Source organism: Apodemus sylvaticus, chromosome 7 (genome assembly GCF_947179515.1).
Source record: "Apodemus sylvaticus chromosome 7, mApoSyl1.1, whole genome shotgun sequence".
Classification (NCBI taxonomy): domain Eukaryota; kingdom Metazoa; phylum Chordata; class Mammalia; order Rodentia; family Muridae; genus Apodemus; species Apodemus sylvaticus.
The window spans coordinates 73,225,537-73,244,150 of NC_067478.1; the positions used below are offsets into that span (position 1 = coordinate 73,225,537).

Below are 18,614 nucleotides of genomic sequence, written 5' to 3' on the forward strand. Positions count from 1 at the left end.
TCCTTAGCTGTGTCCATGTGGGCAGTCTCCTGGCAGCCAGAGAAAGCTTTTGTAGTTTCGCTTCCATCCTCTGTCTCTCCCGCTTTCGTTTCCTTTATTTCCGGTCGCACTAGCCGATCTGGGATCCATACTAGGGAGTCAGCATCCTGTGGAAACACATGTGCATACCCCCTTCCAGAGGAAAGTAAAGTGTCCAGCCCTTTCCAGGTGCCGGTCATTAGGTCCTTCCACATGACTCGGGGGATTTGTTCTATATTTAAACCTCCCCAGTGCTTCATAGTAGGGCAGTTCCCCTGTTCATCAGTGTTCAAGTGATTTAAGACAAAGAGAGAGTAACCCAATAAATGATGGGGAGAGAAATAACTATTAGCAGCCCTAAGGCGTGTTATTTGATTTTTTAAAGTTTGATGTGATCTTTCAATAATAGCCTGCCCCTGAAGGTTATAGGGAATTCCAGTGACATGCATGATTTTCCACGCCTGTAAGAATAAAGCAAAGGCTTTTGACGTATAAGCTGGAGCACTATCAGTTTTAATTTTCATGGGTTTCCCCATTGTTAAGAAACTTTGAATCAAGTGTTGAATCACATCTTTTACCGCCTCACCACTTCTTGCTGAGGCAAAGATCATATGAGAGTAAGGATCTACAGTTACATGAACATAGGCTAGTTTTCCAAACTCCGGAACATGTGTAACAGCCATCTGCCATAATGTTAAGGCTTTGAGGCCTCGGGGATTCACACCCCATCTGTGGGATGGTAAATTTGCGGACAATTGCCACAATCCTTCACTATTTGTCTAGCCTGTTCTCTCGTGATGTGAAACATCCTCTTTAATGCGAGAGCATTTTGATGATGTAGTTTATGGCTCTCTTTTGCTTCTACTATATTCATAACCATACCTCTTGCAAGGGCATCAGCCATATAATTTCCTTTACTAAGAGGACCCGGTAAGTTAGAATGTCCTCTAATATGTCCCACATAAAATTTTTCTGTTCTATCCCTAATCAGGCCCTGCAATTGTTTGAGCAGGCCCAGGACATGGGCATGCCCTGACAGAAGAGCAGTCTCCAGAGCTGGAAATAAGTTCACTACATATTTAGAGTCTGTATAAAGATTAAATTTATCTGTAACATTTTCAAAAGCTAGTATAACCACTCTAATTTCTGCTTGCTGTGCAGAAATCTGGATTCATTCCTCTATTAGAGGTGAATGTCCAGTTATGTATACCACAGACTTTCCATTAGAGGAGCCATCTGTAAAAATGCATAAAGCAGACTCCAAAGGCTGCAGAGAACATTTAATAGGAAATTTTACCTCAGTTTCTTTAAAAAATTCTATCAAAGGATGTCTGGGATAATGATATTTAATTTGACCACTGTACCCTTGCAGATATTCCCCAGTTTTCATCCTCCATAAGCAACATTTCAAACTGTTTTTTATTATAGGGAATAATAATGTTGTGCATTTCCTTCCCAAATAATTCTCTAGACCTCATTCTTCCTTTCGAGATCAAGAGTGAGCACATAAAAGGGTAGGAGGCCAGCATTTTTTGTTGCATATGAGGTAAATGAATCCATTCCAAAATCCCTGCTTGCCATAACCATCCAGTGGGAGTATAGGGTGTTCTAAATATAATTAAATCCCACTCTTTATTATATGAAATTTTTTTCACTCTTGCTTTATTTAATTGCTCCTCCACCAGAGCTAAAGCTTTAATAGCTTCTGGTGTCATAACACGAAGAGATTTTGGATCAGCTTCCCCTTGTAATAGCTGAAACAGAGGACTTAATTTTCCAGTTGTGATTTTTAAATAAGGTCTTATCCAATTAATATTCCCCAATAATTTTTGAAAATCATTTAATGTTTGTAATTTATCCACTCTTATAGATACCTTTTGTGGACTGATAAATTCATTATATATTCTTTGTCCTAAATAATTCAAAGGTCTGTTCTTTTGAACTTTATCTGGAGCAATAACCAGACCAAATAGTGTCAATTGTTCAATTTTGTATTCTAGAATCTGATCCGTCATTCCCTTGGAAGGATGAGCTATCAATATATCATCCATGAAGTGAATTAAACACGCATCTGAATATTGTTTTCTAACTTTAACTAAAGCTTGATCTACAAACTTTTGCTACAATGTAGGACTATTTTTCATACCCTGAGGGAGAACTTTCCAATGATATCTTCTATATGGCCTTTTAAAATTAACTGATGGTACACTAAATGCAAACCTTTTACAGTCCTCAGGATCTAATTTTATGGTAAAGAAGCAATCTTGTAAATCTATTACAATTATATTCCAACCTTTAGGCACTGCCATAGGAGAGGGGAGTCCTGGCTGCAGAGCACCCATATCTATCATTGTTGCATTAACTGCTCTCAGATCTTGTAACAATCTCCATTTTCCTGATTTTTTCCTTATAACAAAGATTGGTGTATTCCAAGGGCTAGTGCTTTCTTCAATATGTCCTTTATCTAATTGTTCTTGCACCAATTGTTCTATAGCCTGTATTTTTTCTTCTGTCAGGGGCCACTGATTGAGCCACACAGACTCCTCTGATTTCCACCTTATTTTATCTGCATGTAACAAGCTCCCAGTGGCCCCTATGAAAAATGCTTTTCATTCAGATTATCAGATGATACCAATCTTAAATCCATGTCTACCATAATGTTTAAGGAGGTTGGAACTCTGAGCTATATTCGAGGCCATTCCCAATCCTAGCAAGGAAGAGGAAGTCCTCTGACAGGGCCAAGAAGAAGGCCAGTCTTTTCCTGCTATGCAGGTTCTATCAGCTCCAGTGTCTAAAAGACCCTGAAGCAATCTTCCATTAATCCTTACCATCTTAAAAGGCCTCTGGGCCCCAATATCTTGGACCCAGGCTACCACATCAGTGGATCCAAACTGTCCTTGTCCCCCTTTTGCTTTTAACACAGGGTTAGGCAGTTTAAGATATGGCAACAAAGAAGTTGTGCTACTCTTTGTCCTTTATGTATCTGTACTGTTTCCTTCAAAGGTCTTATCATCACTTTTATGTCTCCGGTGCTGTCTCCATCATTCACTCCTGGCAATACTTCAAAATCTTTTTTATAGTTTGAACTTTGCCCAATTATAAGTCCCACTATTCCTTTTGGCAGTGTCCCTATCACTGAGGTTGGGATCAAGGTAACTCCTTCCCAGGATGACAAAATGACATCCTCACAGGAAGCTAGATCTAACCCAGCACTACCTGGAGTAGCTGTAGGCAGATCATGAATAGTAAATTCTGGTGCCTCAGGGTTAAGGGCACATTCTTGTTCAATAGCATCATCTTGGTCCTCTCTTTCAATTCCGGGGCTGAGAGATTGCCACTGATCTAGTTTTTTGAGTTTTCTTCCCTTTTTTCCTCTGCAAGGGGTTTTCCATCCTTGTGGAACTTTGATTTGCATTCATTTCTCCAATGTCTGCCTTTCTGACATTGAGAGCACACTCCTGGAGGAGGTCCTCTTTTCTTATTACCCCTATTGTTTTCTCCAGGACACTGTCTTTGCATATGTCCTCTCTTTCCACACTTATAACAAGTGGGTACAGAGGAATTTCTTCCTCCTCTATATGCTTGCTTAACATAGGCGCTGAACTTCTGACCTTTCATAGCTGCAGTGTAGGCCGTTCCTTGTACTACGGCTGGTGAGGCATCTATGTAGGCTTTTATAAAGTCCTGCACTGTTTGTGTTTTCTGATGGGCCTTATGAGGTCTTGACACAAAGTATTACCATTTTCCCAAGCTAATTGCTTAAGGAGTATCTCAGTACCCTCTGAGGGAGGCATCATTCTATTTATAGCTTCTTCAAGCCGAGAAACAAAGTCCTGGTAAGGTTACTCGTTAGCTTGTTTGATGCCTGACAAGGTAGTCCCTTTGGTCCCAGGAAGGGGCAACTTCCTCCATGATTGAACAGCATTATAAGTAACTGCTTCTAAAACATCCTTAAGGGATGGTTACTTGAACTTGAGGAGAGGCATAGGCACCTGTTCCTAGCAGCATATCCATTCCAGGCTTAGAGCCTCTTTTCCTAAGAAACTGTGTTACTGTGGTTCTAGACCTATCTTCATACTCAGTCCTCCAGAGAACATAATCTCCAGGACTCAAAGTTGCCTTAGCAGTTTGATGTCAATCATAAGGGGTCAGCCAATGGCTGGCCACCATGTCCAAAACTTGTATCGTATATGGAGCCGAGGGACCAGAGGACTTAACAGCCGCTTGTAGTTCTTTTAAAATTTTCAAAGGCAGAGGTTCCCAGGTGGGAACCTCTTCATCCAATCCTTCTACTACTGGAAAAAGGAAGCTTACATCCCCTGTCCTTCGAGCCTCCTTGACGGCTCCCCTACATCCAACAGAAGCTAAAGGGTATCGCCGAGGGGCTCCCTTCTTTGATGTCAAAGGAGGATTTCTCTCATGAGAATGGTCCCTATTTTCTAAAGGCCCATGCTCAGCAGCCTCCTCAGACAGGTACCAGTCATCAATGTCCTTGTCATTGATATCTTTATCATCAAATATTATCAAATTTTCCACAGAGCCTGTACCATAGTTACAAGCAGGCTCATTTATGGGCTTAGCTTCCTTTTCATCCTTAACAGACGAGGTCTCATGAACTAAGCCTTCAAAATCAGTTGAATCTGTTAATAATTCCCTCATCTGTAACCATAATGGATATGCATACATAGGAAGTTCTCTCCGTGCTTTTGAACATATTTCTTCATATCTTTACCCACTCTTTTCCAATCAGGTAATGTCAAGGTGCCTCCCTCCGGGAACCAAGGACTCACCTTTTTCAAGAACTCAAAAAAGTCCCTTAATGTACATTCTGAGAACTTTAAACCTCTACTGGCCATTATATGTTTAAAAACCAAAAGGAACATTTATTCCTTCTTTGACTCAGATTGCCCCATGTTATATCAAGATTACTTGCACTTAACCGGTGATCCTTTACCGGAGGACCTACAACGTCCTGGCCAGAGCCGACCCGTTACCTTGAAGAAAAAAGAAAAGGAGGGAAAGATTACCTGTCCAAAGAGTCCCTGTTTGGGCGCCACCTGCCACGGACTGACCCAGCCGGGGGAGTCATGACCGAGGGAAAATCAGGGCTTTGGTATTCAGGAAGGCACAGGTTCGGCGAGATGACAGACAGACACACCAGAGAGCGGTTTGAATCTGCTGCAACTTTACTTTTTAGTCAGGCATATTTATAATACATTGAGGAACAGATCGAGGTTGGCACACCTCCAGAAACACTCAAACAATTGCTAAACAAGGTACATTTCCATCTTAATTAGAACAGCAAGTAGACATGAGATGATGCCCTCAGGAACTCTTACTCTGCGAACCGTGATCAAAAGCAAACTATGATCATGAACCTCAGACATACAGTGTTCGATTCTAACTTGTGGTTACTTATTAAAGTTGTGTTAAAATCAACAGGAGAACTTGGGCCTTCAGACCAATTTGTATGCTTAAAGCCTTCTTCTGTCATCAAAAGTCAAAATGCTTTAAAAATGAACACATATACATTACAAGAGCCTTCTCTACTGCCTTGGACAACAAACACCACGGTGGTCTGGCTCAAGCTAATCTATGTCCATAATCTCAAGAAAATTATAGGACCTTCTAATCTTCAATGATTTTTATCCATCTATTACCTTCTTCTCATAAGTACCTGTATAAAGCAATAGCTCATCAGTAGTCCTATACTTTTTCATATTGTTTTTCTCCTTGCTACAAACTATTCATCATTACCTTTACTAAGGCTAGTAATAAAGGCGGACCATGTTAAAAAGCATTCCAAGGCTTTCTTTCACTAAGGTTCAACGTGAGTTCATTGAGTTTAGGACTGGAAGCAGTAGGTATAATCGCCACATCCTCTTTTTCTTTCCGCTGGAATACCAAGTTCTCCTTTATTAACCAGCTTGTAGGCTGGGATCGAGCTGTATAAAGAATTAAGAGTAAGAAGAAGAAAGACACAGTGCAAAACCTATAACCCAGGAAGCGCAATATCCTTAGAGAACATCAAGGCCTTTTCATAGGCCAGAGGTGGGCACACTGCCAGGGACCTCCAGGGAGCCTAGCCCCGAGGGGCATTTTTCTCCCTCTGCCTTAATGACATACTGTCATGTCACACAGACGACACTGGAGTTGGTGTGGCAAAGTACTATATTGAAAAGATATGGAGAGACAGGACAGCCTTGTCTAGTCCCTGATTTTAGTGGGATTGCTTCAAGTTTCTCTCCGTTTAGTTTGATGTTGGCTACCGGTTTGCTGTATATTGCTTTAACGATGTTTAGGTATGGGCCTTGGATTCTGTTCTTTCCAAGACTTTTAGCATGAAAGGATGCTGGCTTTTGTCAAATGCTTTTTCTGCATCTAATGAGATGATCATATGGTTTTTTTCTTTGAGTTTGTTTATGTAGTGGATAGCATTGATGGATTTCCTTATATTGAACCATCCCTGCATCCCTGGGATGAAGCCTACTTGATCATGGTGGATGATTGTTTTGATGTGTTCTTGGATTCGGTTGGCAAGAATTTTATTTGCATCAATATTCATAAGAGAAATTGGCCTGAAGTTCTCTTTCTTGGATCTTTGTGTGGTTTTGGTATCAGCGTAATTGTGGCTTCATAGAACGAGTTGGGTAGAGTTCCTTCTGTTTCTATTTTGTGGAATAGTTTGAATAGTATTGGTGTTAGGTCTTGGATTCGGTTGGCAAGAATTTTATTTGCATCAATATTCATAAGAGAAATTGGCCTGAAGTTCTCTTTCTTGGATCTTTGTGTGGTTTTGGTATCAGCGTAATTGTGGCTTCATAGAACGAGTTGGGTAGAGTTCCTTCTGTTTCTATTTTGTGGAATAGTTTGAATAGTATTGGTGTTAGGTCTTCTATGAAGGTCTGATAGAATCCTGCACTGAAGCCATCTGGTCCCGTGCTTTTTTTGGTTGGGAGACTTTCTATGACCCTTTTTATTCCTTCAGGTGTTATGGGACTGTTTAGTTGATCTATTTGATCCTGATTTAGTTTTGGTGTTGGATATCTGTCTAGGAAACTGTCCATTTCCTCCAGATTCTCCAGTTGTGTTGAGTATAGGCTTTTGTAGTAGGATCTAATGATTTTTTGAATTTCCTCAGTTTCTGTTGTTATATCTCCCTTTTCATTTCTAAGTTTGTTAATCTGGATACTGTCTCTGTGCCCTTTGGTTAGTCTGGCTAAGGGTTTATCTATCTTGTTGATTTTCTCAAAGAACCAGCTCCTGGTTTTGTTGATTCTTTGTATGGTTCTCTTTGTTTCTGCTTGATTGATTTCAGCCCTGAGCTTGATGATTTCCTGCCTTCTACTCCTCCTGGGTGAAATAGCTTCTTTTTGTTCCAGGGCTTTCAGGTGTGTCATTAAGCTGTTAGTGTATGCTCTCTCCATTTTCTTTTTGGAGGCACTCAGGGCTATGAGTTTTCCTCTTAGCACTGCTTTCATTGTGTCCCATGGTTTGATCTGGAAAATATCATCCTAAGTGAGGTAACCCAGTCACAAAAGAATACACATGGAATGCAATCTCTGATAAGTGGATATTAATTAGCCCAGAAGCCCCGAATACCCAAGGCACAAATCGCATAACAAATGACTCCCCTGAAGAAGTATGGAGAGGGTCCTGATCCTGGAAAGAATTGATCTAGCATTGGAGGGGAATATAAGGACAGAGAAAAAAAAGGAGGGAGGTGATTGGAGAATGGATGGAGAGAAGAAGGTTTATGGGACATATGGGGAGGGGGGATCCGAGAAAGGGGAAATCATTTGGAATGTAAACAAAGAATACAGAAAATAAAAATATTAAAAAATAGTAGTTAATGTTTTGTTATTTAAATTAGGAGGTGTTAATGATGCTGGATTACTATGTGAGAGATTTCAAAGCATTGATTGACTGGATTCAACTTCAGGAAAAGTTAGAGAAGACAGATGCTCAAAGCAGGTAATGAACTCTGGTATTTATATTTGTAGTAGTCCTAGTTTCAGTAGCAAGCTTTGATATTGAAAGTAGATTGTGGATTTTGTACCAAGTTGATTTGAAACCTGCAACAATCTAATATTTCTTATTTGGCTCAGTAACATATTTGTTATTAATGCACTTGCTAGTGCAAGTCATATTATTTAGTATGGAAATTAAATTGCAATGTATGACACATGGATTTTGTTATCTAATAGTATAACAAAATGGAACTTTTACATAATGCTGTATATGGATGATACAGTTTTTGAAGGGTGAAACATTTACCTTGAAGACAAAGACAACAGATCAAACAGTTATATAAGTGTAGGGAATACTTAAAGTAAACACAGTCTCTGGAAAGGTATATTTTCTCATCATGGTAGGCAGTGAGGAAAATGATTTTTTTTTTGTTTCTCTAGATACATTTACTTGCTATTATAATGCTACATCAAGATTTCATTTGTTATAATTTTAGAAATATAGAAATCCTAATATATGCTAATTTTTATTCTATAGTAACCTAGTATCCTCTTCATATCACTTCAGGTTATTGCATTTCATTTCATAGACTAAAAGTACTTAAAGCACATGAGAATACTTGAGACTCATTTATTCTTTGAGTCAAATTAAAAAATGTACATTCTACACAAATTCCTTAAAAATTACTGGTGACAAGGTAAGAAATGCAAGGAGAGAAATGTGTATTAAAACTCTTATCATTATTGTTTATAAGCTGTTCAAATTTATTGTGATACTGTTTATTCTAGCATTCAGCATCTTTCTTAGCCTACTGCACTAAATTACCAGTCGAACAGGACAGAATATGAGTCATGTTCAAGTTCCAATATTTTTTGTGTGTGTTTGTGTGTGTTGTCTGAGTGCATGCAAGTATTTGTGTATGTTCTTTTCTATGTGTATATAGAGGCTAGCAGTTGGTATTGTGTGTCCTCCTTTTTACTTTCTACCATATTTTTTGAGAAAGGTCTCTCACTGAACCTGGAGCTTATTAGGTTTAGCTAGAGTGGCTTGCCAGAAAGCACCAGGGATCTGCCAGTCTCTGTTCCTTCTGGTATGGGATTATGGATTCACACCACTGATCCTGACTTTTACAGGGATACTGGGGATCCAGATTTAGGTCTTCATGCTTATATGACCGTCACTTTACCAACTGAGTCATTTTCTCAGAGCTCAGTGCATCTCTTCATTTTTTGAGACAGAATTTCTCCATGTAACAGCCCTTGTTGTCCTGGAACTTGCTTTGTAGACCAGGCTGGCCTCAAATTAGATATACCTGTTTTTGTCTCTCCAGTGCTGAGATTAAAGGTGTGCACTACCATGCCAAGCACACAAAATAACTAGTTACCGTCATGTCTTCTCTTTGGCTCGTGAAGTAGCTCCAACATTTGGAAAACAACCTTAAATTTCCTGTTGATGGCATTAGCCATTATTAGTGTATTCCTCAAGTCATGTTTGACATGGGCTTTAAAGATTAGGATTGAATATATACATATATAAGTATGTATTAAAAATACTGATAAGCATTTGTATAGCTATATTTTAAATAAAGGTATTGAGATAAAATTAGAATCTACCAAAGAATATTTTGATTCACTGAATTTAACAAGAATAAGCCTATATGTAAATTTAATATATAAAACATTCTTATAATAGCACTAATATTGCATCTATAGCTATATGTTATATGTCATGATAATCATGTTAACAGCAGCAATATACTTTCTTAAATCATTTGGAAAATGACAAATTGTAATAGAAACAGTGAGCCAAGCATACCAATATGTAAACTTCCAAAGAAAAAATTCAAATGGCAATAACATGTTATTCTTACTAGTTATACTACTAAAATTACATAATTAAAAACAGAAAATGAAGACCGTGTAACCATTTTGCTGATTTTTCTTTTTTAAATAAAAGATACCAAATGTTGGCAAAGGTAAGTGGAGATGAGCATCCTTCGTCTGGTAGGGCTACAACTTCTTTCAGAAAGGTGATTTGGTTATAACTTATTCAAATCTTTGGATATTATTCTATCTGAATTTTTTGTTTTCTTCCAGTAATCAGATTCAGATGGTTTTGTTTTTGTTTTTGTGTTTTTAGTGAGGGGTTAAAATATCTAATGACTATATTACATGGAAAGTAAGCTATAGAGAGACTGGCTGGAATGTCAGACTTTGAATACAGGATGTTGCTTAAAAAGTATTTCCATATTATATGTATCCTGTCAGCTGATTGTAGGGCAGAGAATAAAGAAGAAGAGAAGGTCATTTGATCCAGGTAGCTTTTCCAGTAAAGAGCAACGGTGTCTTTGTGTTTCTACTCTGGTGATTAAGATGTAGAGAAGGAAATTTCATGTATTCTTATGTGCTCTTCTTTTAACCCTCACTATTTCCTTTGATTTTGACTTTTTTTCCACAAACCTAGTTATCGGGAAGGTCAGGCAGATTAACCTGAATTAGTAGTATTGTTTTAATTTACTGTTCTGAGCATATGGAGAAGCTTGTAGATTGTAAAATGTTTATCTCAGTTGGGTATGGTGAAGCATACTTTTAATTTCAGTACTCAATAGGTAGAGGCAGGAGGATCTCTTGAGTTCCAGGCCAGTCTGATGATCTACATTGCAAGTTCCTGGCCAGCCAGACTTGCATAATGTACCCTGTTGCAAACAAGCAGTGCATCTCATATCTTCTGTAACTCCATGATCTTTTGAGGGAAGTAGTGGCTGTTTGTTCGTGTGGAAAATTCGGTACCATAAACCATCAAAGATTGCTTACTTGTTAGTGTAGTACCTTTCTGGTAAGCAAGATTGCATGCAGAAGTTAGGGTTTGACTATATTTTTACTCATTAGCAACCAAAAGCAAAGATTAGTTTGTTTTTACTTTTTCTGTTAAAGTCATCTACTCTATGTTCTAATTGTTAGACCAACCTCACTGGCATGGGAAGTAAAGAAGATGTCTCCAGGACGTCATGTGATTCAAAGCCCATCAACAGATAGAATGACTGTAACATCAACTGCAAGAAGAAGCTTAAACTTTGGGTGAGATGAAGATGCTTATAATATTATAAAACCAGTATTTCAATAGAAAAATATTCATAGGTATCAACCCATATATGAAAAACCATCTATCATTTCCTGGAAGTACTTAACAATTTCTGCAACATGTGTGCACAGACATAAGGAACAATTGACTGTGTGTGCTCAATCTAAATGGAACATCTGTATCAATGTCCTCCACTATCAAGGCTCAGGAATACAGCAGATGGGTCAGAGAAGAATCTAAGAGGATTGGGAGAAATGCTATAAAATTATTCCCTTCAGGACATGACAGGGCTATTGCATTCATGAATGCATAGCTGTTGTGGTTAACTACACAAGACCTGAATAAGATCAAGCCAGCCAAATTCCAGCATGGATTTTTTTTTAATTTAATTTAATTTTTTCCTAATTATTTTATGTTATTTGTTTAGTTGGGAATTTCATGCAGTAAATTTTAATAAAATTCTTACCCTTCCCTCTACTTTACAGTTAATATCCAATAATTATACAGTAACAAGTGAGAATATACAATGTTTGCCTTTCTGGGTTGCCGCACTCAGGATGACTTTTTTTTTCTAGTTCTATCTATTTGTGTGCAAATTTCATGATAGTATTTTTTTTTTAACAGTCAGGTAATTCTCTATTGTGTAAATGAACCACATTTTTTTTTATTTACTCTTCAGTTGAGGGACATCTAGGTTGTTTCCATTTTCTGGCTATTATGAATAAAGCTTCTATGAACGTTGTTGAATTTTGTGGAAATGGAACATCTTTTGTGTATATGACCAGGTGTTTATAGCTGGGTTTTAAGGTAGATCAATTTCCAATGTTTTGAGAAACCACCATATTGATTTTCATTGTGGCTGTACAAGATTGCATTCACACCAGCAATGGAGGAGTCTTCCCCTTGTTCCACTTCTTCCTAGGCATGAGCTGTCTTTCAGTATTTTATCTTAGCCTGACAGGTTTAATATGGACTCTTAGAGTCATTTTGATTTGAACTTCCCTGATTGCTAAGGATATTAAACATTTCTTCAAGTGCTTCATGGCTATTTAAGATTCCTTTCTTTAGAATTCTATGTTTAGGTCTGTACCTCATTTTTTAATTTGATTATTTGATTTGTTGATGTATAGTTTCTTAAGTTCTTTCCATATTTTGGAAATTGGCCCTCTGTCAGAGGTTGATAAAGAATCTTCCCATTCTGTGGGCTGCTGTTTTGTCCTATTTTTAGTGTCATTTGCCTTTCAGAAGCTTTTCAGATTCACAAAGTCCCATTTATTGTTGATCTTAGTGCCTGTGCTGTTGCTGTTCTGTTCAGGAATTTATTTCTTGTATGAATACATTTAAGGCTATTCCCCATTTTCTCTTCTCTTAGGTTGAGTTTATGCAGGATGATGTATATGGATCTATTTACACCTTGCATGTGCGGACATCTAGTTAGACCAGCACCATTTGTTGAAGATGCTTTCTTTTTTTTCCATTGTATAGTTTTGGCTTCATTGTTAAAAAAATCAGGTGTTCAACTGTGTGTGGACTCATGTATGGGTCTTTAATTCGATTCTATGGATCAGTATTTCTGTTTTTATGCCAATTGAATGAGGTTTTTATTACTACAGTTCTATAGTGGAGCTTGAAATCAGGAATGGTGATACCTCTGCAAATTCTTTATTGTATAAGATTGCTTTAGCTATTCTGTTTTTTTTTTTTTTTACTTATCAAGTTGATTATTGTTTTTTCAAGGTTTGTAAAGAATGGTGTCATAATTTTGATGGGAATTGCATTGAATCTGTAGATTGCTTTTGGTAATATGGCCGTTTTTGCTGTTAATCCTACTGATCCATGAGCATGGGAGATCTTTCAATCTTCTCATCATCTTATTCAACTTCTTTCTTCAACATTCATGTCATAAAGGTCTTTCACTTGCTTGGCTATAGCTATCCCAAGATACTTTATATTATTTGTGGCTTTTGTGTAGGGTGTTGCTTCTCAGTTTTTTTCTCATTCCATTTATTTTTGTATAAATGAGGACTACTGGGTTGTTTTTGGAGTTAATTTTATATCTCACCACTTCACTGAAGATGTACAGCTGGAGGAGTTCCCTGGTAGAATTATTGGAGTTACTTATGTATACTATCATATATCATCTGGAAATAGCAATATTTGACTTCTTTTCTGATTTGTATACCCTTGATCTCCTTCAATTGTCTTATTGCTTCATCTAGAACTTAAAGTACTATATTATTAGATATAAGGAGATTGAAGAGTTGGTCTTATATCTGATTTTAGTGGAATTGCTTTGAGTTTCTCTTTGTTCAATTTGATGTTAGCTATTGACTTGCTATAACTTGCTTTTATTATGTTTAGCTATTTCCATTTTATTTTTGATCTCTCCAATACTTTTATCATGAAGGGATGTTAGATTCTGTCACAGCCTTTTCCAGGATTTAATTGTGCATTTTTTCTTTCAGTTTTTTTTATTTTTATTTATTTTTATTTTTATTAGATGTTTGCTTTATTTACATTTTAAATGGTATCCCCTTTTTGCGTTACCCCTCCGAAAACTCCCTATCCCATCCCCCTTCCCCCTGTTGACCTCCCCTTCCAATTTCCTGACTTGAATTCCCCTATTCTGGGTAATGGAGCCTTTACAAGACCAATGGCCTCTTCTCTGATTGATGTATGAAATGGTCATCTTCTGCTATATAGGTAGCTGGAGTCACGGGTCCCTCCATGTGTACTCTTTGGTAGGTGGTTTAGTCCCTGGGACCTCTGGGGGTATTGGTTGGTACATATTATTGTTCCTCCTGCAGGGCTGCAAACCTTTTCAGCTCCTTGGGTCCTTTCTCTAGCTGCTCCATTGGGGACCCTATACTCTCTATTGGTTGGCTGTGAGCCATGAGTATTTTGATCCACTTTCCAATAAGGATCAAAGTATCCATACTTTGTTTTTCCTTCTTCTTGAGCTTCATGTGATGTTTGAGCTATATCTTCAGTATTCTGAGCTTTGGAGCTAATACCCACTTATCAGCGAGTGTATACTATGTGTGTTCTTTTGTGATTGAGTTACCTCACTCAGGATGATACTTTCTAGCTCCATCCATTTGCATAAGAATTTCATGAATTCATTGTTTTTAATAGCTGAATAGTACTCTATTGTGTAATATACCACATTTTCTGTATCCATTCCTCTTTTGAGGGACATCTAGGTTCTTTCCAGCTTCTGGCTATTATAAATAAGGCTACTATGAACATAGTGGAGCATGTGTCCTTATTACATGCTGGAGCATGTTCTGGGTATATGCCCAGGAGTGGTATGGCTGGGTCCTCAGGTAGTATCATGCCCATTTTCTGAGGAAACACCAAAATGATTTCCAGAGTGGTTTCACCAGCTTGCAATCCCACCAGCAATGGAGGAGCATTCCTCTTTCTCCACATCCTCACCAGCTTTTGCTGTCCCCTGAGTTTTTGACCTTGACCATTCTGACTGGTGTGAGGTGGAATCTCAGGGTTGTTTTGATTTGCATTTCCCTGATGATTAAGGATTTCTTTAAGTGTTTCTCAGCCATCCAGTATTCCTCAGTTTAGAATTCTTTGTTTAGCTCTGTACCCCACTTTTTGATAGGGTTATTTGGTTCTCTTTGTCTAACTTCTTGAGTTCTTTGTATATATTGTGTATTAGCCCTCTATTGGATGTAGTGTTGGTAAAGATCTTTTCCCAATGTGTTGGTTGCCGTTTTGTCCTACTGACAGTGTCCTTTGCCTTACAGAAGCTTTTGAATTTTATGAGGTCCCATTTGCCAATTCTTGATCTTAGAGCATAAGCCATTGGTGTTCTGTTCAGGAATTTTTCCCCTGTGCCGATGTGCTCTACTCTCTTCCAGACTTTCTCTTCTATTAGATTCAGTGTGTCTGGTTTTATGTGGAGGTCCTTGATCCACTTGGTATTGAGCTTTGTACAGGGAGATAAGAATGGATTGATTTGCATTCTTCTATATGTTGACTGCCAGTTGACCCAAGCACTATTTGTGGAATATACTATCTTTTTTCCACTGGATGGTTATATCTCCTTTGTCAAAGATCAAGTGACCATAGGTGTGAGGGTTCATTTCTGGGTCTTCAATTCTATTCTTTTGATCACTGTACCAATTCCATACAGTTTTCTTTTATTGAATATAATCTTCATTTACATTTCAAATGGTAAAACCCTTCCCGGTTTTCCCCTCTCCCTGAAAACCCCCAACCTCTTCTCCCACCCCCTGCCTCCAAGTATATGCCCCTCCACTGGACCCACTCCCACCTCTCCCCCCTCCTCAATTTCCCTTTGTTGGGGCATCTATTGAGCCTTCACCTGACCAAGGACCACTCCTGCCACTGATGCCCAACAAGGCCTTCCTCTGCCACATTTTTGGCTGGAACCATGTGTATCCCTTGGTTGGTGGTTTAGTCCCTGGGAGTCCTGAGGTGTTTGGGTGGCTAATATCATTGTTCTTCCCGTGGGGCTGTAAACCCCTTCAGCTCCTTTCTGTACCAATACCATACAGTTTTTATCACTATTGCTCTGTAGTAAAGCTTGAGGTCAGGAAATGGTTATTCTGCCAGAAGTTCTTTTATTATTGAGAATAGTTTTCGCTATTTTGTTTTTTTTTTGTTATTCCAGATAAATTTGGAAATTGCTCTTTCTAACTCTATGAAGAATTGAGTTGGAATTTTGATGGGGATTGCATTAAATCTGCATTTGCTTTAGGCAAAATGGCCATTTTTACTCTATTAACCTTGCCAATTCATGAGTATGGGAGATCTTTCCATCTTCTGAGGTCTTCAATTTCTTCAGAGACTTGAAATTCTTGTCATACAGATCTTTCACTTGCTTGGTTATAGTCACACCAAAGTATTTTATATTATTTGTTACTATTGTGAAGGGTGTCATTTCCCTAATTTCTTTCTCAGCCTTTTTATCCCTTGAATATAGGAAGGCTATTGATTTGTTTGAGTTAATTTTATATCCAGCCACTTTGCTGAAGTTGTTTATCAGGTTTAGGGGTTCTCTGGTGGAATTTTTGGGGTCATTTATGTATACTATCATATCATCTGAAAATATTGATACTTTGACTTCTTCCTTTACAATTTGAATCCCTTTTACCTTTTTTTGATGCCTTATTGCTCTGGCTAGGACTTCGAGTACTATATTGAATAGGTAGGGAGAGAGTGGACATCCTTGTTTAGTCCCTGATTTCAGTGGGATGGCTTCAAGTTTCTATCCATTTGGTTTGATGTTGACTACTAGTTGGCTATATATTGCTTTTACTATGTTTAGGTATGGGGCTTTTATTCCTGATCTTTCCAAGACTTATCATGAAGAGTTGTTGGATTTTGTCAAAAACTTTTCCAGCATGCGTTTTTTTTTTTCTCTGACTTTGTCTATATAGTGGATTACATTGATGGATTTCCATATATTGAACCATTCCTGCATCCCTGGGATGAAGCTTACTTGATCATGGTGGATGATCATTTTGATGTGTTCTTAGATTTGGTTGGCAAAAATTTTATTGAGTATTTTTGCATTGATATTCATAAGGGAAATTGGTCTAAAGTTCTCTTTGTTGGGTCTTTGTGTGGTTTAGACTTCAGAGTGATTGTGGCTTCATAAAATGAATTGGGTAGTGTTCCATCTGTTTCTATTGTATGGAATAGTTTGAATAGTATTGGTGTTAGGTCTTCTTTGAAGGTCTGATAGAACTCTGCTTTGAACCCATCTGGTCCTGGGCTTTGTTTTCGATGGGAGACTATTAATGACTGCTTCTATTTCTTTAGGGGTTATGGGATTGCTTAGATCATTTATCTGCTTCTGATTTAACTTTGGTACCTGGTATCTGTCTAGATAATTGCCCATTTCATCTTGATTTTTCACGTTTGTTGAGTATATAGGCTTTTGTAGTAGGATCTGATGAATTTTTGGATTTCCTCAGTATCTGTTGTTATGTCTTCCTTTTCATTTCTGATTTTGCTGATTTGAATACTGTCTTTATGCCCTCTGGGTAGTTTGGCTAAGGGTTTATCTATCTTGTTGGTTTTTTTTTTTTTTTTTTTTTTTTTTTTTTTTTTTTTTTTTTTTTTTTTTTAAAGAACCAGCTCCTGGTTTGGTTGATTCTTTGTATAGTTCTTTTTGTTTCTACTTGGTTGATTTCGACCCTGAGTTTGATGATTTCCTGCAGTCTACTACTCTTGGGTATATTTGCTTTTTTTGTTCTAGAGCCCTCAGCTGTACTTTTAAGTTGTTAGTGTATGCTCTTTCCAGTTTCTTTTGGAGGCACTCTGAGCTATGAGTTTTCCTCTTAGCACTGCTTTCATCGGTCCCATAAGTTTGGGTATGTTGTGTCTTAGTTTTCATTAAATTCTAAAAAAATCTTTAATCTCTTTCTTTATTTCTTCCTTGACCAAGTTATCATTGAGTAGGATGTTGCTCAGTTTCCATGTGAATGTGGGCTTTCTGTTGTTTTTGTTGTTATTGAAGACCAGCCTTAGTCCGTGGTTATCTGATAGGGTGCATGGAATTATTTCCATCTTCTTCTTCTTCTTTTATTTATTTATTTATTTATTTATTTATTTATTTATTTATTTATTTTATTTCCATCTTCTTATATCTGTTGAGGTCTGTTTTGTGACCGAGTATATGATCAGTTTTAGAGAAGGTACCGTGAGGTTCTGAGAAGGTATGTTCTTTTGTTTTAGGATAAAATGTTCTATAGATAGCTGTTAAATCCATTTGGTTCATAACTTCTCTTAGTTTGACTGTGTCTTTGCTTCGTTTGTGTTTCCCTGATTGTGTTTCCTTAGTTTGTGGTTCTCTCAATCTGTTCATTGATGAGAGTGGAGTGTTGAAGTCTCCCACTATTATTGTGTGGGGTGCAATGTGTGCTTTGAGCTTTAGTAAAGTTTCTTTTATGAATGTGGCTGCCCTTGTATTTGGAGCATATATGTTCAGAATTGAGAGTTCATCTTGATAGATTTTTTTCCATTGATGTGTATGAAGTGTCCTTCCTTATCTTTTTTGATTACATTATGTTGAAAGTTGATTTTATTTGATATTAGAATGAATACACTAGCTTGTTTCTTGGGACCATTTGTTTGGAAAATTGTTTTCCAGCCTTTTACTCTGAGGTAGTGTCTGTTTTTGTGCCTGAGGTGAGTTTCTTGTATGCAGCAAAATGTTGGTTCCTGCTTGTGTAACCAGTCTTTTAGGCTTTGTCTCGTTATTGGAGAATTGAGTCCATTGATATTAAGAGATATTAAGGAGAATTGATTGTTGCTTCCTGTTATTTTTGTTATTAGAGGTGGGGTTATGTTTGTGTGCTTTTCTTCTTTTTTGTTTGTTAAAAGAAGATTAATTTCTTGGTTTTTCTACTGTGTAGTTTTCCTCCTTTTGTTGGTGTTTTCCATTATCCTTTGAAGGGCTGGATTTGTGGAAAAATATTGTATAAATTTGTTTTTGTCATGGAATACCTTGGTTTCTCCATTTATGGTAATTGAGAGGTTTGCTGGGTATAGTA

At 37.6% G+C, this 18,614-nt stretch overlaps 1 protein-coding gene across 3 annotated transcripts in view; it reads left to right on the top strand.

The window, feature by feature from the left end:
• Scaper (S-phase cyclin A associated protein in the ER) overlaps window positions 1-18,614 on the top strand; it is a 414,909-nt gene that overhangs the window by 52,361 nt on the left and 343,934 nt on the right. For all 3 annotated transcript variants that reach the window (XM_052188286.1, XM_052188287.1, XM_052188288.1), the window contains exons 7-8: window positions 7,892-7,992; window positions 10,950-11,066. In XM_052188286.1, coding sequence (XP_052044246.1) covers window positions 7,892-7,992; window positions 10,950-11,066 — 218 coding nt within the window. The remainder of the gene's footprint in view (window positions 1-7,891; window positions 7,993-10,949; window positions 11,067-18,614) is intronic.